The 24544-nt window shown below is 45.9% G+C and overlaps 1 protein-coding gene across 1 annotated transcript in view; it reads left to right on the top strand.

Annotated features, from left to right (window-relative positions):
* Positions 1–24544, top strand: part of LOC147028311 (gamma-aminobutyric acid type B receptor subunit 2-like) — a 51912-nt gene that overhangs the window by 8498 nt on the left and 18870 nt on the right. The window contains exons 2-3 of the mRNA XM_085878599.1: positions 12034–12184; positions 12679–12811. Coding sequence (XP_085734725.1) covers positions 12034–12184; positions 12679–12811 — 284 coding nt within the window. The remainder of the gene's footprint in view (positions 1–12033; positions 12185–12678; positions 12812–24544) is intronic.

Here is a 24544-nt window from a genome sequence, read left to right as displayed (position 1 = left end):
GCTGAGTGCATCCAACATGGCCCAGCTTTAGCCATGCTGGCGGCAATGAACAAACAAATGAATGAAGTGAAAACGACGATGGATGCGAATACACAAAAGATGGATACAAATACAAATGAAATGAACAAGCAAATGAATGAAGTGAAAACGACGATGGATGCGAATACACAGCAAATAAACGGAATGGAAGCAAACATGAAGGAAGAAATGAAAAAGCTGCGGGGTGAGACGCAGAACATGGGCCGATGCCTGCAGGCGGGCATGAAGGCCGTGAGCAGGGAACTTAAAATGGCGACTCCACGTGTCGGAACAAACGAGCTGGAAGGGGGTGCAACGGCTGACAGGCCCGCGGTGGAGGCGGGTAAGGAAAAAGTAATTCGGGAGACAAGAGACGAGGTGAAAGTAATTGCGAGGGAGAGAAAAGAACAATTAATACGGAGAGCAAGGATGAGGTACGCGGAGATCGTGAAAGAGCAAGGAGTGAAAAACAGGGAAGGACGGGAGCGACTTAAAGAGAAAGCAAGGTTGACCTACATAAAGATAAGGGAAAGACGCCAGAAAGAAGCAGAGACCAATAAACACGATGAAGACGGGGTAAGTGACGCGCACACACACACGGAGGTAGTGGAGGATAATGGGGGTGAGCTGGCGGACTGGGTGGAGACCCAGTGCGAGCACCTGGATGGCCTCCTCCAGGAACGAGGGGAGGGAGTCTGCCCCCTTGAGGTGAGTCACGACCAGGTGGGTTCGGTCGTGCTTTGCGAGTTCGAGGGGAGGAGTGCTGTGGACAGGTGCACGGAGAGCTTGGGGGGTATAGAGGCCCCGGAGACCCTTGTGGGGACACAAATCCCCAGTGTGGTTGTCCCTGTGTGTGTGGTGCAAGGTGTGAGTGCGTCCCCGTGTGTGGAAGCGACCCCGTGTGTGAGTGGTGTGGTGGCGATGGTGCCGGAGTACGTGCTTCCCAGCACGCCGTGTGTGGATGAGGCACCGTGTGTGAGTGTCGCCATGTGTGTGAATGAGGCACCGCGGGTGAGTGCCCTCGCGTGTGTGGATGAGGCACGGAGTGTGGATGAGGCACCGCGGTTGGGTGCCCCCGCGTGTGTGGATGAGGCACGGAGTGCGAGTGAGGCACCGCGGGTGAGTGCCCCCGCACGCGTGAGTGAACGGCCGTGTGCAAGGTCGCTGTGTGCAAGGGAGACCGTGTGTGTGAGAGAGCGGTATGTGAGGGAGATGTCGGTTGGCATGCGGGAGCACGCAGCCGCGTCTCCCGGAGTGAATGTGATGGAGTGGACTGTGTGCGTCGTGACACGCAGGTGTGCGTGGGTTGAATGGCGACGACGGCGACAGAGGAGAGAAAGCCGGGTAGCGGCTGTAGTTGTTTCGCGGACCGTACCGGGTTCACCCGGCAGTGAGCACGCGGTTCGTGCTGTGCAACGCACGAGACCGCCACTGTTCGCTTGCGAGAGTGAAGTCCCGGTCCGGAAACGCACGCGGTGGATTTGCCGATCCCGCGGACGGACAAAGTTTAGGCAGGACTACGGATTTGGACCGGACGGGTTCTCCACGCGATCGTGTGTGTGAAGCTCCAACGGGCAAAGCACATGTGTTCGCGTGGGGAACCCCTCGAGACGTGTGGCTTGTGTTTTTTTTTATGCGCACGGTGACGCCATGGCTGCACGTGGGGTTGGAATCCGGCAGGAGGGGTATCTCTGCCGCATGGTCCCGTCCAAGGAGGGACGAGGAACACGTGCAGCTGCATGACGTCACGGGCAGTTGCAAAGTGCAAAGAGCGCGAGTTGCCGCGCAGGTGCTGCGCATGGAAAAAAAAAAAAAAAGCAAGCCTCACTTTCGGGTGCAGAGGATTCCTGGGCAAGGGGTGGAAGACCCCCTTACCTGGGCACAGGATGGAAACTAGTTAGGGGGAAGGGTTAGCTTAGTTAGACCGACTTCATGGGGCAGGGGTAAGTCCTCATGGAGTCCGTGGAATGGATTAGTTAGAGGGATTGTAGCCAGATTTAGGTTGGGAAATAAAATGAATTTTTGAGTTAGGAGACAGTGACAGACTTGTGAATGTGTAGAGGGGACGTAGTTTAGCTACGTAGTGTTAAATGGAACGTGCTGTAGTTTAAGGGACGACGTGGGAGCACGAGTTAGTTAGGGGAGGTAGTTAGGAGGATGGCAGAGTTCAGTGGTGTGGGTGTTGAAGAGTTGGTGAGTTGTGAGGTGGAGACATGAGTGAGTGAGGCCAGCGGGTCTGTGTGTATGGAGCGAATGGGGAATGCATGGTGCGATGAGTGATTGGGGGGAGGAGTGACTCCCGCCCAAGGGACCCCCGGGGTCAGTGTAGAGTGAGTTAGCTGGGTTAGTCAAATTGAAAAATGGAGGTCGTATTGTTGTTGGTGGGAAAGTAGGCTCGAGACCCATTTGGAGGGGTGCAGGAGCCCTGTTGACGGGCTTGGGAGCGTGGCTGCGAAAGGTGAGTATCGCTGAGTGGGTACCCCGGGCACCAGGCTAGTCGGCCGCGGTAGGCTGCGGGCCCATGGGGGGCCGGGATAGAGTAGTGGGCACGGGTGCGCCTGCTTGGTGCGGGGGGCCCGGGGCGCCATTAGCCGCGTGGGCAGTGTTGTGGGCACGGGTGACCTCGGAAAGGGGCCCGGGAGGCCGGCCTGCCACGTGTGCGTTTCAGGGGAGGTGCCATGGGGGCACTCCCGGTGTTAGGGAGCTGGTAGGCTCGGAGGCAGTGTAGTGCCCGGGGTGCCATAGCGGGAGAATCGGCAGAGGGTCGTGCCTGCCAAAGGGAGCCACGTGTCCCAGCCAGGAGACCGTGTGAGGGCACGGAGAGAAAATTGGGGGGCGAGGCCCGAAATTGTAAGGACACCAACACAGGCGACGGGAATCTGGGTTGTTAGAACCAATAGTTTAAGCGAGAGGCGCTTGTTGAAAGCCCCGGGGTAGTTTAACAGTTAAATGGTTAGGTAGATTCGGGAGATGGACCCCTCCGCACCATCCATCCCCTCGTTGTCGTTGTGGGCCTCTGGACCCACTTTGGTTATAGATCGCTGAACTCTGGGGAGGCCATCCTGAGGCTTCGTTGGGCCTCAGCACAGGACGTTAGCTCTCCCTTGTTCCCCTCCGGGAAGGGAACGTAGGGGTTGGGAGTAGGCTAGGTGACAGGATAGGTTAGCCGAACAAGGACGATAAAGGGGGTTGGGGGGACGATTTATAGTGGGGAAGTAAAAATAAAAACAACAGAAAAAAAATAAGTTGGGGCTAAATTGGGGTTTGACAAATTAAGGGAGTGGGTATGTACAGTGACAGGCAAAGGCGATAGGTTGGGAGGGAGACAGGTAGGTAGGTCCGAGCCCGCCTTCCAAGTGGCCAGCACCACCGCACTCCCTCCACCAACCTCCACGGAACGGCAAAGGCTGGCCAACTTCATCTGCAGCTGCTGTGCTGCAAGGCCTATGCCGGCTGGATCGTGCCTGCAGCTGCTGTGCTGCAAGGCCTGTGCCGGCCAGTTCATCTGCCGGCTGCCTGTTTTTCTTCAAGGCCTGTGCCGGGCCAGTTCATCTGCCGGTTGTGTTTGCCTGCAGCGGCCTTCTTCTGCAGGCTGTGTTTGCCTGCTGCCTTTGCCTTTGCCATGCCATGCCCACTGCCCACGTTCACCAGCCCCGTTCAATTTTGCTTAACCCCCCCCCCCCTGTTCATTTCCATGTGCGCCAGGATCCGCAAGGCAACAGTTTGCAAGCTGCGAGAACTGCCCTGTTGGCAGCTACACGACGGGCCTGCAGTGGCGTCTCGTGCTCCTTGTTTGTGTTCATGCATCCATTCGTTGTGCTCATTGCGTGTGCCACTTGAGCTGGCACGGAGACTGCGTTTGTGCAGCCCATGCACCGTTGTGGTTCACTGCGTTCAGTTCAAAAGGGAAGGCCTTGGACTGCGTGTGAGCAGCCAGCCACGTTCCCTGTCACCTGCATTGTTTTGAGCCAGAGACTGCATGTGGGCAGCCTGGCTCCCTGCTAACTGCTTTCTTTTTGCAGAGTCAATGATCCTGGGCCATGGTTTAGTGTAAAATTTGTAAGTTAAGGTAAGATGTACTGTAAACATGAGTGCGCCCCCGGCATGTTTGTCTTAGCGCCGGCAATTTTATTTAAGTCGTCTGTGTGAGTGAGTTTGTTTAGATAGTTACGCAGCCCTTAGGTTATTTATTTTGGGGACACGAATACCATGAATGTCGCACTCAGGGATCCGTAGGTAAAATGTACTAGGGGAAAACCACATGATGGCACACGAAAATTTGACGACTCGGGACGAGTCTGTAAAAAGGGAAGGGGGTAGTGTTGTGGTTACCAGATTCGCAAACCACCATTCAGGTCCCTTAGGTGAGGTATCTCGGTAAGTGCATGTGTAGTTAGGCCCAAACCCGTTGTCTAGTGGGAATACATGTCATTTATGCGAGCTGCGACTCTTCAGGATAGCCGTTTTTCTTTTACTATCTTTATTTTGGACCAATCGCCATCACCACAACCACAACATCAACCACCAACCACAACGCCGCTTCACCACAACCGCCACGACCTTTACCGTCACAACTCGCCACCATCGCATCACCGTCATCTCGCGCCACTCATGGGCACCGATGCTGGACTCGTGTAGGGCGCACGTTGAACAGCGTGTACAAAATCACGGATTTTGTGCTTCAAAAACGGACGAAAAACCACCCACGCCCACTTTTTGCCGTCCAATCGGTGAGCGAGGGGCGAATTGGCCCCGCCCCCAGGGCGATCGATATATGCAAATTTGTGGATCAAAAAGCCTTCACGCCCACTTTTTCTCGGGCCAATGGGGAGCGAGGTGAAAGGTCAAAGGGAGGGGGTCAAAGGCGAAGTTACGGGGGGATAAAAGGACGGTGTTCGTCAGTCAGAAGAAGGAGAACGAGAACGAGAAAGAACGAGAAGGAGTCGAAAAGGAGAAGAGAACGAGAAGGAGAACGAGAACGAGAAAGAACGAGAAGGAGTCGAAAAGGAGAACGAGAACGAGAAGGAGTCGGAACGGAGGGGACGAGTGTGGAAGTCTGGAGCCCGAAGCCTGCAGTGGCTGGAGAAGCTGAAGAGAGTCGGACGAGGGGGTGCTCGCGTCGGTGCCGGGAGCTGCACGCCCGAGGGAGGCCGGCAGCGCGACCTGGCCGAGGTGGAGACGCACACCAGGGACACAAAGATCCTCTATACCCCGAGCATCAGCAACCCCTCCTGTTTCCCCCCCCGCGCTGAGATAGTGCGACCAAGGGGGGCCCCGTTCCCACCCCCTACCAGACACCGTCCACGAGGCCCGCGGGTTGCGGGCCATCGCCGCTCCGCGCCTCATCACCAGACGGGTAGGCGCGACCCGGTCTCGGCCTCAGGCCCGCCTCATTCTTGGGGATTTCTTTTTCCTTGGTTTTGGGTATGTGTTGTCGGCGCCCGTCTGTGAAGTAGAATTGTATAAGTGTTGCCGTGTGCTCGGTAGTCGGTATTAGCTCTGCACTGTGTTTTCACTTTTATATTTGCTTTTTGTGTAAATGGAATTGTGTTTTCTTTTTTTGTGTGCATTTGGTGGAATTGTATTTGTGTGCTTCCCGTGTGCCGCGAATAAATGTGCTTTTATTGTTGAACTGTTCTCCCGCTTCGCTTCGTCTTTTTCCCCCATTGAACCCTCATCTTGCTTCACGTAAAGGGTTGGTAGTGGGCTGAATACGCCCGATAATTAATCGAACCGTCGAGGTCGACGATAACACCACTCGGTTATTCTGATAGCACGGAACGGGTCGCCATGGCCCGTGTCCGAGTCGACCTGCGGCGAGGTGCGATCGCCCGGTCTACCCTCCGCGTGGGTACTTAGGTAGTTCGAATTCTGGCGAGCAACCCTATCCCACGCGGGGCTGATTGGCTCGACCGCGTGAGACCGAAAGGTCCACCCGTGACTGGTTCCCGGCGTTAGTCCGAGAGGGTCACGACTGGATTGTCCGTCCGGTGGGCGACGTGCCGCGATTCGAGTTACGTGGCCGTCAGCACGCCGGCGGGCGCGAAATCCGCAACAATACCATGATGGTGAGGTGTTTTAAATAAGGTGGTAGTGAGATGTTTTTAATAATGTAGCAGTAAGGTGTTTTTAATAATGTTGCAGTGAGGTGTTTCTATAACATGGTGGTGAGGTGTTTTATAACTTGGCGGTGAGGTGTTTTTAATAACGTGGCGGTGAGGTGTTTTTAATGACTTGGCAGTCAAGTGTTTATAATGACGTTGCAGTAAGGTGTTTTTCATTGTCGCATGGAGGTGAGGTGTTTTAATAATGTGGAGGTGAGGTGTTTTTAATAATGGGGCAGTGAGGTGTTTTTACAAATGTGGCAGTGAGATGTTTTTAATAACATGGCATTGAGGTGTTTTTAATAACGTGGCATTGAGGTGTTTTTAATAACATGCCAGTGAGGTGTTTTTAATAACGTGGCATTGATTTTTTTTAATAATGTGGCAGTCAAGTGTTTTTAATAACGTGGCATTGAGGTGTTTTTAATAACGTGGCATTGAGGTGTTTTTAATAACATGGCATTGAGGTGTTTTTAATAACATGCCAGTGAGGTATTTTTAATAACGTTGCATTGATTTTTTTTTAATAACGGGGCAGTCAAGTGTTTTTAATTACGTGGCATTGAGGTGTTTTTAATAACGTGGCATTGAGGTGTTTTTAATAACGTGGCATTGAGGTGTTTTTAATAACGTGGCATTGAGGTGTTTTTAATAACGTGGTATTGAGGTGTTTTTAATAACATGGCATGGAGGTGTTTTTAATAACGTGGCATTGAGGTGTTTTTAATAACGTGGAATTGAGGTGTTTTTAATCACGTGGTATTGAGGTGTTTTTAATAACGTGGCATTGAAGTGGTTTTAATAACGTGGCATTGAGGTGTTTTTAATAACATGGCATTGAGGTGTTTTTAATAACGTGGTTTTGAGGTGTTTTTAATAACGTGGTATTGAGGTGTTTTTAATAACGTGGAATTGAGGTGTTTTTAATAACGTGGCATTGAGGTGTTTTTAATAATGTTGCAGTGAGGTGTTTTTAATAACGTGGCATTGAGGTGTTTTTAATAATGCGGCAGTTAAGTGTTTTTCATAACGTGGCATTGAGGTGTTTTTAATGACTTGGCATTGAGGTGTTTTTAATAACGTGACAGTCAGGTGTTTTTAATAACGTGGCATTCAGGTGTTTTTAATAACTTGGCAGTCAAGTGTTTTTAATAATGTTGCAGTGAGGTGTTTTTAATAACGTGGCATTGAGGTGTTTTTAATAATGCGGCAGTCAAGTGTTTTTAATAACGTAGCATTGAGGTGTTTTTAATAAGGTGGCATTGAGGTGTTTTTAATAACGTGGCAGTCAAGTGTTTTTAATAACGTGGCATTGAGGTGTTTTTAATAACGTGGAATTGAGGTGTTTTTAATAATGTGGCATTGAGGTGTTTTTAATAACGTGGCAGTCAAGTGTTTTTAATAAGGTGGCATTGAGGTGTTTTTAATAACGTGGCATTGAGGTGTTTTTAATGACATGGCATTGAGGTGTTTTTAATGACATGGCATTGAGGTGTTTTTAATGAAGTGGCATTGAGGTGTTTTTAATAACGTGGCAGTCAAGTGTTTTTACTAACGTGGAATTGAGATGTTTTTAATGACTTGGCAGTCAAGTGTTTTTAATAATGTTGCAGTGAGGTGTTTTTAATAACGTGGCATTGAGGTGTTTTTAATGACATGGCATTGAGGTGTTTTTAATGAAGTGGCATTGAGGTGTTTTTAATAACGTGGCAGTCAAGTGTTTTTACTAACGTGGATTTGAGATGTTTTTAATGACTTGGCAGTGAGGTGTTTTTTTATAACGTGGAAGTGGGGTGTTTTTAATAACGTGGCAGTGAGGTATTTTTAATAACATGGAAGTGAGGTGTTTTTATAACGGGGAAGTGAGGTGTTTTTAATAACGTGGAGGTGAGGTGTTTTCAATGATGTGGCGATGAGGTGTTTTTAATGACATGGCGGTCAAGTGTTGTTAATGACATGGCGGTAAGTTGTTTTTCATTATGTGGCATGGCGGTGAGGTGTTTTAATAACGTGGCATTGAGGGGTTTTTTTAATAACGTGGCAGTGAATGTTTTCAATGACGTTGCGGTGAGGTGTTTTTAATGACATCGCGGTCGTTTTTTTAATGACGTGGTGGTGATGTGTTTTAATAATGTGGAGGTGAGTTGTTTTTAATATTGTGATGGTGAGGTATTTTAATTTTTTTCAATATTTATCATACCAACGCAGCAACTCACGTTCTTATCATCGGTTAAAACAACCCTTTCTCGAACGCAACGTGTGGTGAGGTGTTTTTATAACGTGGAGGTGAGGTAATTTTAACAACGTGGTGGTGAGGTGTCTTTAATAATGCGGTGGTGTTCATCCCACTGTCACAACATGTAGTAAGGAAAGTGCAGTAAGCCGATCCATGATCATATACAGTACACAGTGCCAGTAGAAAGTCTACACCTCCTTTCAAAATTTTCACCTTTTGTTGCCTAATAGCCTGGAATTAAATTGCATTAAATCAGACTTTTTTTCACCTTTCTTTACACATCGTTACCCACAACTTCCAAGCGAAAAACAAATTCAACAAATTCCAGATAATTAATTAAATATACAAAACAAGAATATCTTGTTTGCATGTGTCCACCTCCCTTATAGCAATTGTAAATTGGCTCAGGTGTAACCAATCACCTTCAAAATCACACAGCAAGTTAATTGGCCTCTATATGTGTTAAATTGCAGTGATTTTGATTATTTCAGAATAAAATCAGCTGTTCCTTTAGGTTTCCTCTGCTGGGTAGTGCATTTCACAGCAAAAACTCAACCATGAACACCAAAGAGCTTTCAAAAGACCTCCAGGATAAAGTTGTGAAAAGGCTCAGATCAGGGGATGGGTATGAGAATATTTCAAAGGCCTTGAATATCCATTGGAACCCAGTCAAGACAATTACTTGGAAGTGGAAGGCATATGGTCCCACCAAGACCCTGCTCAGATGAGGCCGTCCCTCCAAATTGGATGACCAAGCAAGGAGGAGACTGATCAGAGTGGCTGCCGAAAGGCCAACGGCAACTTTCAAAGAGTTGCATGCCTTTAAGGCAAAGACTGGTCAATGTGTGCATGTGCCAACAATATCCCAAGTCCTCCACAAGTCTGGCCCGTACGTTGGGGTGGCAAGGAGGAAGCCATTACTCAAAAAAGCCCACCTTGAGTCCCGTTTGAGGTTTGCAAAAAAACACTCGGGAGATTCTGAAGTCATGCAGCAAAAAGTATTTTACTCTGACTAAACCAAGATGGAACTTTTTGGCCGAAATGCAAAGCGTTATGTTTGGCGCAAACCCAACACGGCACATTATCCAAAGAACACCACCCCTACTGTGCAGCATGGTCATGGCAGCATCATGTTATGGGGATGTTTCTAATCAGCAGGGACTGGGGCACTTGTTAGGATTGAAGGGAAAATGGATGGAGCAAAATACAGAAAAATCCCAGAGGAAAACCTGCTGCCCTCTATAAGAAAGCTGAAATTGCGACGGCAGTTCACCTTTCAGCATGACATCGACCCGAAGCACACAACCAAAGCTACACTGTAGCAGATAAGGAACAAAAAGATAAATATCCTTGAGTGGCCCAGTCAGAGCCCCGACCTAAATCCAATCGAAAATCCGTGGCATGACTTGAAGATTGCTGTCCATCAATGCTCCCAATGCAACCTGACTGAGCTTAAACAGTTTTCTACAGAAGAATGAGCAAATATTGCCCAATTAAGGTGTGCAAAGTTGGTAGAGACCTATCCCAACAGACTCACAGCTGTAATTGCTGACAAAGGTGCGTCCACCCCGTATTAACTCAGGGGTGGACACTGATCCAACCAAGATATTCTAGTTTTGTATTTTTTTGTATCAAGGCCTTTGAAATATTCTCATACCCATCCCCTGATCTGAGCCTTTTCACAACTTTATCCTGGAGGTCTTTAGAAAGCTCTTTGGTGTTCATGGTTGAGTTTTTGCTGTGAAATGCACTACCCAGCAGAGGAAACCTAAAGGAACAGCTGATTTTATTCTGAAATAATCAAAATCACTGCAATTTAACACATATAGAGGCCAATTAACTTGCTGTGTGATTTTGAAGGTGATTGGTTACACCTGAGCCAATTTACAATTGCTATAAGGGAGGTGGACACATGCAACCAAGATATTCTAGTTTTGTATTTTTAATTCACTTTCTGAAATTTGTAGAATTTGTTTTTCACTTGGAAGTTGTGGCTTATGATGTGTAAATAACGGTGGAAAAAGTCTGGTTTAACGTAATTTAATTCCAGCAATAAGGCAACAAATTATGAAAATTTATGAAAGGTGGGGTAGACTTTCTATAGGCACTGTACGTGTATATCTGTGCAGTGTCTGTGTTGTGTTGTGACTGAGCTACTCCCTCAAACTTTTGTGAAATCGTACCAAATTTCAAGGCTGCACCTACCTCTCCCATGTGTACGTCCGAAGGGTATTTTTTTTCAGAAATGTTTTTAGGAATTTTTTATTTTTATTTAAGTCTTCAACTTCAATTGCTTTTAAGAATGCATTTTCACGAATATTACAAATAAATTTGCAAAATAAATGTTTGAATTCTGCTTGGTGTAAATCATGACAACAACAACTTGTGTACTTATCCTCAATTAAAACACGGCTGTCTCTTGAGCAGCGTGTTGTGAGGTGATTTGAATTGCACAGCGGCAGTTGTTTTGAATTGTGTGGAGGTAAAGTGTTTTTTTATAACATGGCGACTATGTAGAGGTGAGGTGTTTTTTAACAACGTGGCGGTGAGGTGTTTTGAATTCCTTGGCGGTGAGGTGTTTGTAATAACCTGGCGGTGAGATGTTTTTAATTACGTGGAGGTGTTTGCCCCGATGCAGCGATGTGTGCTGAGGCTGGAGTCGTGAGCTGATCCACACTAGTAGATGTAGATATACTCGCATGGGTCTCCCTCTCATCGGGAAAAGGGGGAAAAGGGGAAAAGGTTAGAGCAGGTGTCTCCTCGGGGGGAAAAAGGGGGCAGGGCTTTCTCTTCGGCTCCTCCATTTGAAATTCGATTCATCATCAAGAATTGAACCACTTGCATAAAAATATTTGTATTCCATCTGCAAAGTGGAAAATTTATGTACAAAGGGTCGACATTCTCTACCGGACGACACTGAGTGTAACGAGTGGTCGCATGATGCTGTACAACCTCAAGCAAGGAAATTAGGCCAACTGGCCCTTCATTGCCGTGTTGCACTCCGAGTTATTATTTTTCTTGAGCTGTAAACAGCAATCTTCTTCCATGTTTTAGTGAAGTCTAAATAACCTGATCTTTATCGGGTGACCCAACTTGTGAAATTATATTATTGGTACAGCCATTTTTAATTGGGAATGTTGCAAAAGCACGAGGGTCAAATGTGTCATCTCAACTTTCTCTGCTTTTGAAATACAATGACAAAACTGGAACGGATGAATTCTAAACCGAAATGCTTCAACAGGACAGTTACATTTCATGTCAAATTATAGTTTAATTGAAACAAACTGCATCCATGACACTGCCAATGCAGTGCTGGCAAAGCACGTTGAAAAAGTTACGATGGTATCTTTGAGTCCAACCCACTCAAATCCACCTTCACGACCTTAAACACGAAAGAAACTTATAGTTACACAGGTATCAACCAGTGCAGTCTTCACTGAGCTCCCATTGCAAACACTAATGGTTCTGCTGACACACAATATATCTAAATGTTTATTTTTCAGAGGCTGAATCATTTTTATGTATTTGTAACAACAAACGTGGTTAAATAACCACAATTTGATTGCTGGGTGCAGCAGATAAAATGGCATAGCCAGGATTTTTTTATTCCTTCAACACTCACCAGCAGTTTCACTGCACGTCTCCAGCTGAATCCTTCCCTCCTGTGTCTCACAGGTGCTGGACCTCCAAGAGATCGTACGATCATAGAGCGCAAACTCCGAGAAGTGTCTTTACCCCTGTACAGCTGCCTGGCTGTGCTGACCTGCCTCGGCATGTTCGTGGCTTCAGCTTTTCTCTTCTTCAACATAAAGAACCGCAATCATAAGTACGTGACTAATTATTAATCATTTGTTTGAAGTTGAAGCTGCTAATTGTAAAATTAGTTGCAAACTTTTAATGTTCATGACAAATCTCGATGAATAAAACCATACTTTAATGGGGATGGATGAAATTATTACGGTCAAGTTGATTCTTCCTTGGAGATAAGAACTAAGAGGAAGCATAGTTCAGATTTTTTTGAATATTGGGTGTGAAATGAGTGGTTAGCATAAAGAAGGATACACCTGCTCTAACCTGGTACCATTATGGAACCATTTCCACCAGACTAGCTCAGTTGAGCTGGCAATAGAGGTTGAGTGTTTTCCTCCAATCAAAATCCAGGATACATGGTTTGTTGGGTCTGTTCTTGGTTTTGATTGGTTCAAAACACTTAGCCCACCCAGCCACCCCCAGCAGCCGGATGCAGTGGAAAAGCCCCAAAAGGCATCCTCTTGAAGCACGGCTAAAGTGTAAACTTCCTTTCCTCTCTCTTTCACTCAGGCTCATCAAGATGTCAAGCCCATACATGAACAACCTCATTATTTTGGGAGGAATGTTTTCCTACATGAGCATATTCCTTTTTGGTCTGGATGGCGCTCTCATTTCACCTGGCACCTTTGAATCCGTCTGCACGGTGGGATGCTGTTCAAAGTCTTACTTGCTGTGTTTCTGGCATTCTTGTTGTGTCATTCCTTATTGATACCTGACTAACTATTATGAGAGCTTGTACAGGTTTCGGGAATAATTGCGGTTAACAATCACTCCATAGACATTTTGTTTTGACCATCCAGTGCTGAGCCTTGTCAGATTAATCTGTTTGATTGCTGGCAATTTTGCACTCCTGACCTTGATTCAGTGCTTTTACACAACATGTTACACATGATCAGGCTGCTAAAAGGCCTATTTTACTTGCATTTATAAACACCAATGCGACATGATATTATATGGGCATTGAACTGCGATTATTTCCATCACATCTAAAGTTATTAATGAATTGAGCCAAAAACTACAGAAACAATATGCTGTGTAATTTCAGACCCACATTTTGTTCAATTCTGTCAAAATTATGACTTTCACACAACATCATGCTATATTTGACACTCTTATTAGAAACAGAATGTAGGGAAAGATTGCAACGGTGAATAATCCTTGAAATGACAGCATTATACTTCCCAGTGGAAGATCTGTATCTTTACATAACCGCACAATGATATGTTCACACTGATACAATTCTACGCTTATTCAATGATGAACATGACCAAGGGCTAAACTGAAAGGTTATTCAAAGCTTCACATTTGTTAGCTCAGTTAAAAAGAAAAGGCAGACGTGTCATTATAATTTAATAGATGTAGCATCCACTGCTGCAATCCCTGTTTCTCTGAACCGCTGCCGTTGTGTCTGAGCATCCCACTTTGGAAAAATGAACAAGGAATACAATTATAACAAGGAGGCTGACGGAAGCAGATGCCTGCTTATAAACCACCCTGGGATGAAATTAAAGGTGTATGATAAATTAGTGGGCATCTGCAGTCGGTAGATTGAGCTGCTGCACGAATAAACTTCTGTTTTATGCATGAACAGAAGGACTCTGGTGATTAACGATGCTTCCTCTTGCCTGCCTCCACTCTTCCTTGAACGTTCTTTTGCTGGCCGTTCTTATCTTTAAATTCTGAGGAGAGTGGTGGGTTGCAGGGATGCTTGCTGCAGAGATGAATTATGGGACGATACAATGCTTGTTGGAAACGCATCATGAAAATAGATCCTTAATCAGAAGTCCCGTTGTTCCATTCATAAACTTGACGATTGTGACTCCATTTATGATGAACAAATGAAGCGTATTCTCCAAGATGTGAAACAATGACTTCAAGATTTATTCGTGAAACTGAAATATAACTTAGGATGGCATGCTTTTTATCTAACTTGATTTATGAATTACAATGACTCATTAAGAAACTGGTTATGAGTTGTCACATTGATTTTGGAATCTCAACGGGAAAAAACCATTGCACTTTATTTTGCTATCTTCATGACAGCCGACAGAACAATATTATGGTTGGTGAGATCCTGAACAAAATTAATATTTTTTGCAAACTTGGACAGGTGTCATTAATGATGTGGTGATTTGCACAAATTACTTATCATCAGCTCTCTTTATGATGGGAATTCTTCTATCCCACAAAAGTGCAACAAATGAGCATTAAATGCAACACCGAGCAAGTCCAAAATATCTGAATCCCAGTAAAGTTTGCTGTGACTTGAAGTAGCTCCTATTGTCTTGATAATGTCACTTTACCTTGATAATATCTCTTAATAACAGTCCTCATTTTCACCTCTGCTGTTAGAAATACACAGCATTTTTTTTTGATAACCAGTGCCTTGAGCCCTGTTCTTATCCCTGGGCCTTGAGCCCTTTCCACAGATGGAATGGAAAGTCAGACAATGCAAAAAACCTTGATGAGTAAACCTTGATTTGAGGAATATATGTGGATATAAAAACAAACAACCATGTTGAAACAAATAAGAACAAGCAACACACAATCAAATACCAAAGTCTATATAAATGAAATGTATAGGTTCTATTGAAACTTGAACCTTTTTGTGAATGAAAAAACAAGGAAGGGTTTAAATATAAATCACTCAGTCTTATCTGAACATCCTGTAAATAATTATTATACATAGTTTGAAAATGATGTGCAACTTTTTTTTCAACTACAATATTTTTAACTCGTGACAATTTTGTTTGTTCTATCTGACAAACACAGTCTGAGTTAAATTTTTACAGTGCGGAGTACAAGTTAAATAACACGGTATTAGTTAAATTTTTGTTTATTATCATGAAAAAGTCCTTCAAGCAATAAGGAGCGATATTATTAGTAGGTGATGAAGTGCTCAAACCAAGCACTGCACCTCTGAATGATAGCTGCCACATGGACACTGAGGTTATCGATTACTCACTGAGGACTGGCGCTGCGCAAATTGGCATGTCAACTTTTTCAGAGAAGCCTGCCAAAGTCTCTAAAATAAGCGAAATCTGTCTTTGAATCTGATTTATATCTGGTGTTATTTTTAAACTCCTGCAGTGTGTAGTTGTTTTCACATATTTTAAAACTCGCAAATACCACCAGTCACTTTGCTGATGGGAACACTGAGATTGGGAGGGGAGAGGGGAAGTTGATATATATATATATATATATATATATATATATATATATATATATATATATATATATATATATATATATATATATATATAGAGAGAGAGAGAGAGAGAGAGAGAGAGAGAGAGAGAGAGAGAGAGAGAGAGAGAGAGAGAGAGAGAGAGAGAGAGAGAGAGAGAGAGAGGAGAGGAGAGGAGGGGAGGGGAGGGGAGGGAGGGAGGGGAGGGGAGGGGAGAGGAGAGAGGAGTGTGGAGAGCGAGTTTGGGGGGGGGGGTGGGGAGGGAAGGCAGTGAGAGGAAGGGAAGGCAGACGTGTGGTGGAGCGTCAATTACGATTCATACTGTCTCATCAAAGTGATTCTGTGTCCAATAACAGTGAAGATGGAAACAAAATAATGTCTGAAATCCATTTTCTACCAGTCATACTATAAATACTACCCAGAGACAAACACTGTTCGGACACGTCCGGAGACAAACTCCCATCCGGACATGTCCGGAGACAAACTTCCATCCAGACACGTCTGGAGACAAACTCACATCCAGACATGTCTGGAGACAAATCCTGCTCGAACATAACCACCGCCCAGACATAATGACTGTCCGGATACGTCCAGAGAGAGAGAGAGAGAGAGAGAGAGAGAGAGAGAGAGAGAGAGAGAGAGAGAGAGAGAGAGAGAGAGAGAGAGAGAGAGAGAGAGAGAGAGAGAGAGAGAGAGAGAGAGAGAGAGAGAGAGAGAGAGAGAGAGAGAGAGAGGTGGGGGTAGGGGAGTAATCAGAGAGAATATATTATGCTTTGTGAACAACACAACACAACACAACACAACACACACATTGCCTTTTATTAGCATAGATAATTAAATTAGAGTAAGAATTAAATTTATTTGAAGAAGGATATTGCATTGCTGTGTTGATTGACTGTCTGAACACAACTTTGAGGTTGTGGGCCTATTGATGTTGATTAATCTACTGAGGTGGACCTGTGACCGGGGTGTGGATCTGCTGTTTGGAGAGATTTTGGGCTGAAAGGATTGAAACCTCGATGAAAAACAGTGCCGAGCTAATGAACCGGGAAGTTGGGAAATCAGTAAATTGCTTAAAAGTTAAGGTTACAACTTCAAATAAAATAGCTTTTGTGAGTACTCACCAGTACTTAATATATCTGTTTGTGTGTTCATATGTGTGGTTGTGCGTGCGTGCCTGCGTTATTATGTCCTGCTTCCTTGTTGGGACAACAGGGCAGTAATTGTTCTTTGGTTTGATTCGCTTTGTGGGACCCCCATAGGTAGAAGTCAGGAGGAGAGAGATCCGGGGATTATGCGGAACCATGGGTTGTCCATCTCTTGATAAATGAGTCGATAACCAGAAAATTACTCATAAACTCCAACGCACCATTAGCTGCAGGCCATTGCAGTGGTGCACCGTCTTGCATGAAGATGACTGAATTCATAGTGATGTCTTGCTTCCTTCTCAGATATGTAGACATGCTGCAGAGCTTTGTTCCAGTACTGTCTGTGTTGACTGTTACTGTTTGTTCAGCTTCGTTTTCAAAGGTCCCATTATTTCACTACATCCGATAGCTCACCAAACCATGACTTTCACAACAGAAATTGGTTGTCCCATATGCTCGTGTGGTTGGTGTTCTGCCCAAAATGGCATGTTCTGTTTGTTCACATGGCCGCTGAGTTGGAAGTGAACCTCATCATAAAATAAGATGCTGTCTCGAATATCCTGGTCTTCTTCTATCCGCTGGGCAATGGAGGCACAAATTTGAACCTCTCCTTATTTCTTTTGATCTGGTGCTGCAGCAACTAAATCTTGTACTGGTACAGATCGTTGTGTATGATTCTGCCAATGGTCACGCGAGAAGTTCCCACCAGCTGTGCAAGTCGCTGCCTCAACTTTTTTGGAGAAGTCTGCAAAGCTTCTCTTGCAGCCTTTAAATCATGTTGGGTGTTCTCACTGAAGGTTTTCGACCACTTCGTCCTTTAATTTGGTCTTTCACACTTACAGTTTCTCTGAATCTTTCAACTATATGTTTGAATGTTTTGTGTTATGGAATTCTTGCATTTGGATAGACTTTACAAAACTGCTTTTGTGGAGAAACATTTGATTTTGTCGCCAAAAAAAAAGGTCTCTAAAATGAGCATTTGCTGGGGCACAGAGCTGTGGTTTGTTATGGTTGAAAATTTTAATGAAAACAAGCTTTAAACGTTGTTCTTTAGGTGACTTGGAAATAAAAAAGAGTTACATTCGTAAAATTATGACTGATTTGAAAAGTTGCAGTCATGGATATTCCACAAAACAAATCCCTTCCGACTCTATAAATGCAACAAGGCATTAAATGCCGTGCGTGCCTGCACACTGCTTCTCCTCCAGCACAGGTGGGCATGTTCAAGTCTGCTTTAAAGACATGGTCGGAAGGGCTTTACTTTGGATTATTATTATGTCCGAGTGCAACCCCACCTCCTGGTTAATTGGCAGTGAGGCAGAGACAATGTGCTTATGTGCAGACAGCCATTGTCACTCACAGATTGCACAGCTCTGGCTGTTATGGGACACGATCTGTGCCTCACTACTCCCTCATGCTAGGAGTTTGAATACTATATACTGTCGGAAACCGCTATTTGTGGGGGATGCACTCCAACAAAATGTTGCGAATGTCGGGGCATTGTTTTTTAATTTTTTAATTTTACTATTTTTTTTTGACATGGTCTTGGCTTGTGGAAGAGTGATTAGACAGAAAACATAAAGACACAACATAACAAAGAGAATAGCAGGAGAAAGGGGAAAAGCCAACAGCAGGGTGGAGGGAGAGTGTAGACGGAGATGGACAAAAAAGGGATGCAGGTAACAATGAGAAAGGGAGAACGCATAGAGTGGACAATATGGATACAGAAGCAAAATTGTGTTTCACCAGTTGGTGATCTTGTCAAGGTCTGAGGAGAAGGAAGAGGCTGGTACCTGTCTGTCAGAATGATGTGAAATGTCAGTTGAGAGTGGAATTATCAGCAAAGAGGCAAAGACGATTTTCCAGTCAGTGAGATGACTGATGAAGATTAGGAATGATATGGGGCTGATAAGACTGCCTTGGGTCTCCAGCCTTGACAGGGAGAGGAGATGAAAGGGTTCCGTTGAGAGCCACACGTTGACTATGACAATGGATGAAGTCAGGAATCCAAGAGTAGAGTTGGCCTTCGTTTCCAAAGACAGATCGTTTGGAAAGCAAGGCATGATGGCAGACAATATCAAAAGCTCGAGATGTGTCCGGGGAGACTGGCCTGATCTCTTGTCTGATATTGAGGGCTTCCACCATTGTCAGGAGAGTAGAAGCAGCATGTCCAAGATAAAGTGATCATGTCTGAATCAGAATTGATAATCTGAGATCAGGATGTTGGAGAAAAGGAATGATTTTATGTCAACTGTGATGATGGATTCCATCACCTTGCTGATGATTGGAAGTACAGAAAGCTAATTCGGCTGTAATTTAGGCGATCCATTTTTATACCTTTTTTATGTAATGCTGTGATGTTGGCTGATTTCCAATTTCTCAGGTGGAGATCGGAGATAACTCCTGAAGTGTAAAAGAAATCGATAAATAAATAAAGATATTTTTGAAAGCGTGAAAACACAAAGGGTGAATGGAGAAGCAGGTCACACTTTATGACCCACAAATACACGGGGTCCACAAATCCACGAATAGCAGGGTCCAACAGTATTGTATATACATATATATATATATATATATATATATATATATATATATACATACATATATATATATATATGTATATGTATATACATACATATATATATATATATATGTATATGTATATGTATATATATATATATACATATATACATACTGTTGTGGTTACCAAATTCACAAACCACCATTCAGGTCCCTTCGGTGAGATATCTCGGGAAGTATATGTGTAGTTAGGCCCAAACCCGTTGTCTAGAGGGAATAAATGTTATTCATGCGTGCTGCGACTCTTCAGGATAGCCGTTTTTCTTTTACTATCTTTATTTTGGACCAACCGCCATGATTACCACCGCCAACCGCGTCTCAACAGTCATCACAACATCAACCACCCACCGCGGCACCGCTTCACCACAACAGCCACGACCTTTTACCGTCAACCCTCGCAACCGTCGCATTGCCACCGTTCTTGCGCCGCTTGTGGGTACCGGTGTTGGACTCGTGCAGGGCGCGCGCCGAACAGCGTGTACAAAACCACGGATTTTCCGCTCCAAAAACGGATCAAAAACGACTCACGCCCACTTTTGTTCCGTCCAATCGGTGAGCGAGGGGCGATTTGGCCCCGCCTCCAGGGCGTTGGAGGGCGGTCGCTATATGCAAATTCATGGATCAAAATGCATTCACGCCCACTTTTTCTCGGGCCAATGGGGAGCGAGGTGAAAGGTCGAAGGCAGGGGGTCAAAGGCGAAGCCACGGGGCTTATATAAGCGGCTGCGTTCGTCAGAAAAGGTCGTCGTCGTGTGCGTTGGTTGTGTGTGCGTTGGAAGGAGTTCGCAGGAGGAAGAGTTCGGAGTTGGAGTCGGAGCGAAGAGGACGGAGCTGTGGAGAGGCGGCGGTGGCGAGGGCAGACGAGGGGGTGCTCGCGTCGGTGCCGGGAGCTGCACACCAGGGAGGCCGACGGCGCGACCTGGTCGAGGTGGAGACGCTCGTCGCGGGACCCGAGACGGAGTAAAAATCCTCCTTTCCCCGAGCATCAGCAACCCCCTCCTGTTTCCCCCCGCGCTGAGATAGTGCGACCAAGGGGGCCCCCTTCCCACCCCCTACCAGACACTGTCCGCGAGGCCCGCGGAGTTGGGGCACCATCGCCGCTTCGCGCCTCATCATCAGACGGGTAGGCCCGACCCGGTCTCGGCCTCAGGCCCGCCACATCCTGGAGGGTGGTTCTCTTTTCTTTTGCTTTGGGAATATGTGTTGTCGGCGCCGTCTGTGAAGTAGAATTGCATAAGTGTTGCCGTGTGCTCGGTAGTCGGTATTAGCTCTGCATTGTGTCTTCGCTTTTACATTTGCTTTTTGTGTAAAATTGCATTGTGTTTCTCTTCTTTTCTATGTGCTTTTGGTGGAATTGTATATGTGTGCTTTCCGTTCATCGCGAATAAATGTGCTTTGTGTTGAACTGTTTCCCGCTTCGCTTCATCATTTCTTTCATTGAATCCTCATCTTGCTTCACGTAAAGGGTTGGTAGTGGGCTGAATACGCCCGATAATTAATCGAACCGTCGAGGTCGACGAATAACACCGCTCGGTTATCCCGATAGTACGGAACGGGTCGCTTAAGTGGCCCGTGTCCGAAGTCGACCTGCGGCGAGGTGCGATCGCCCGGTCTACCCTCCGTGTGGGTACTTAGGTAGGTCGAATTTGGCGAGCAACCCTATCCCACGCGGGGGCCGATTGGCTCGATCGCGGTGAGACCGAAAGGTCCACCCGTGACTGGTTCCCGGCGTTAGTCCGAGAGGGTCACGACTGGATTGTCCGTCCGGTGGGCGACGTGCCGCGATTCGAGTTACGTGGCCGTCACACGCCGGCGGGCGCGAATCCGCAACACTGGTGTCAGGAGTGGGATACAAATCCATCGCCCTCCTCGCGGCACTGGTATCGGAGAACAGGAAAACGGGCTGTCCTGTCTCCAATTAAATTCACGGGAATCGGTCCAGGGGTGAGAGAAGCGACCCCCGATTCCCTCCAAATTACGAGCGAGCTAAATTAACCCTTTAAGAGAAGCAAGATGGCGTCTCAAGGCGAGCAGGAGCCGGGGGTATTAGGTATGTGTCGTCATGTAGGATCCATGGCCCAGGTCGGTTCTTTTTATAATTATAACCCCACCACTAACTGTGGTCAGTGGGAGCGGCTTGAGCACGAACTTTGCCAGCAAACGGAGTCGCACAATGGCAGCGCGATCGCACCTCAGTGCAGCACGGAGCGGGCTGATATTAATGGCACAGCACGAGGCGTGAGCTCCCAGTCACCGGTTCAAGGCACGTGGTCACGGCATGTGCCATGGCAGGCGTGGCAGGATGACTATGCGAGCATTGGCAGGCTTCAGGCACAATTGGGGGATGTCTTGGAAAAGGTGAAGCGTTATGAAGAATATATCGAGGAGGTGCAACGTGGAGTGGACGAGTCACAACGGCACGCAGATGCGCTTCAGAAAAATTATGTGTACGGGGGGACACAGCGATTGGACGATTTACTGGAACGAATTCGGTGGCAAAAACATGACTTGGCCAATAGAGTCGACAAATTACGTGGGAAAAAGAATTTGGTAGTGTTTTATACCCGTCAGTTGGAATATGCAAAGAGCAAACTGAACAAAAGAATAGAGGAACAGCAGATTGGTATCTCCCAGGAAAGGAAACAATGGGAGGAAGAATGGAAAACCGAGCTCGAAAAGAAACAAAAGGAGCACGACTTGGAAGTAAAACAATTAATGGAAAAATTATTGGAGCAAGCAAGGCGGTTCAAAGAACTGGAGGAGAGAGTGAGGGAAATACTGTTGGAAGAGAGAAAATGTGAACACGATGGGGAGTTGGAACAATTGAAGGAAAAGATAAGAACAGGCAATCAGGAAAGAGAAAGCCTAGAATGGAAGATAAAAAGAGGAGAGAGACAGCTCGAGGATAGGTCGGAGGAATTGCTGGAAAAGTCAGAACAGTTCGAAGAACTGCAGGGAGAATTGAGGGAGGAAGGAGAAAGGAAAACAAAGCTCGAAAAGGAAAAACGCGAACAAGATGGGGAATTGGAACTACTGAAGCGAGAGGTAAGGGCAAGCCAGTTTAAAAGAGAAATCCTGGAAGGGGAGATTAGAATGGGAAAGGAATGGCAGAAAAAACTAAATGAATACAGTAAAAAAAGGGACGAATTGAGGAGGGAAGCGGTGGAAAGAAGAGATGAAATGAGTGAAGAAGCACGCAAATTGAGAAAGGAATTGGAAACAAAAACTTCTGAGATACTGAAACACGAAAACAAAGAAAGAGGATTACAAGACGAACTGAGGATGTTAAAAGAGGAAAGGAAGAAAACAGAGAATGAAACGTTAAGGAACCACACTGAGCAGATTGAACAATTCGAAGCCAAAGCAAAGTCGGAGTGTGCGGAGATGAGAAAGGAATTGGAAAAGAAAGCTTCTGAGTTGCAGAAACACCAGAACAAAGAGAGGGAATTACAAAACGAGTTGAGGATGGTGAGAGAAGAAAGAACGACAACAGAGAATGAAACGTTAAGAAACCACACAGTACAGATCGAACAGCTGGAAGCGAAGGCCAGATTAAAGAATGAGGAACAAGAAAGAGTACTGAAAGAACAAGGAATGAGACAGGAGAAGGAAATCAGCCAACTGAAGGAAACCACGAGATTGCAGAATGAGATGCAAGAAAGAGTAATGATGGAAGAACGAATCAGACAGGAGAAGGAAGTCAGCCAACTGAAAGAAATAACGAGATTGCAGAATGAGGAACAAGAAAGGGTACTGAAAGAACAAGGAATGAGACAGGAGAAGGAAATCAGCCAACTGAAGGAAACCACGAGATTGCAGAATGAGATGCAAAAAAGAGTAATGAAGGAAGAACAAATCAGACAGGAGAAGGAAGTAAGCCAACTGAAAGAAATAACGAGATTGCAGAATGAGGAACAAGAGAGACAGTGGAATAAAAACTGAAAGTGTATGAATTTGAAACTGAACGACAAAAGGAAAAAATAGGTTGGAATACGAGGAGAAGTTGAAGGAGCAAGGAATGAAGCAGGAAGGAGAAATCAGGAGATTGAAGGACACAAGGAGATTGGAGAGGGAAGAACGAGAGGAACAATGGAATAGAAAACAAAAAGAACATGAATCTGAGGTTGACCAATTGAAAGAAAAGCTGAGGCTGGAGTACGAGGAGATAGACAAAGAACAGCGAATGAAACACAATATGGAGATGAACCAAATGAAGAAAACCATGAAACTGGAGAAGGAAAAACAGGAGAGGAAACGAGGAAGAGTAATTAGACAGCAGCAAATGAAACACAAAAAGGAGATTAACCAAATGAAGAAAACTATGAAACTGGAGAAGGAAGGACAGGAGAGGAAACGAGGAAGAGTCGTGAGAGAACAGCGAATGAAACACAGGAAGGAAATGAGCCAATTGAAAGAAACAATGAGATTGGAAAACAAAGAGCAAGAGGAACAGTGGGAGAGAAAACAACAACTATATGAGTGTGAAATTGAACAACTAAAACGGAGAGCGAGACTGGAGTCAACGGAGATTGAGGAGCTCCGGAGGGAGAACGAACAGCTAATGGGGCTCAGAGAAAAAGAACGACTCAGATGGGAAGGAAAAAGGAACCAGGAAGAGACAGAAATAAGGAACAAGGAGAGAAAATGTATAGAGACACGGGAGACAAGAGACGAGGTGAAAGGAATTGCGAGGGAGAGAAGAGAACAATTAATACGGAAAGCAAGGATGAGGTACGCAGAGATCGTGAAAGAGCAAGGAGTGAAAAACAGGGAAGGATGGGAGCGACTGAAGGAGAAAGCAAGGTTGACCGACATAAAGATAAGGGAAAGACGCCAGAAAGAAGCAGAGACCAATAGACAAGAGGAGACGACAGAAAGAATAAAATGTATAGAGACACGGGATATAGAGGGTGAATTGGACAAGGTTAGTGACGCACACACACACACACAGAGGTAGTGGAGGACCATGAGGGGAGCTGGCTGACTGGGTGGAGGCCCAGTGCGAGCAGCTGGATGGCCTCCTCCAGGAACGAGGGGAGGGGGTATGCCCCCTTGAGGCGAGTCACGACCAGGTGAGTTCGGTCGTGCTTTGCGAGGTCGAGGGGAGGAGTGCTGCGAACGGGTGCTTGGAGAGCTTGGGGGTATAGAGGCCCCGGAGACCCTTGTGGGGACACGAATCCCCAGTGTAGTTGTCCCTGTGTGTGTGGTGCAAGGTGTGAGTGCGTCCCCGTGTGTGGAAGCGACCCCGTGTGTGAGTGGTGTGGTGGCGATGGTGCCGGAGTACGTGCTTCCCAGCACGCCGTGTGTGGATGAGGCACCGTGTGTGAGTGAGGCCGTGTGTGTGGATGAAACGGCCAGTGTGAGTGAGGCACCACGGGTTAGTGCCCCCGCGTGTGTGAGTGAGGAATGGTGTGTGGATGAGGCACCGCGGGTGAGTTCCCCCGCGTGTGTGAGTGAGGCA

The sequence above is a fragment of the Eptatretus burgeri genome, chromosome 4 (genome assembly GCF_056783735.1).
Source record: "Eptatretus burgeri isolate ZD-2024b chromosome 4, Ebu_testis_v1, whole genome shotgun sequence".
Classification (NCBI taxonomy): Eukaryota; Metazoa; Chordata; class Myxini; order Myxiniformes; family Myxinidae; genus Eptatretus; species Eptatretus burgeri.
This window is presented reverse-complemented; position numbering and strand designations above follow the sequence as displayed.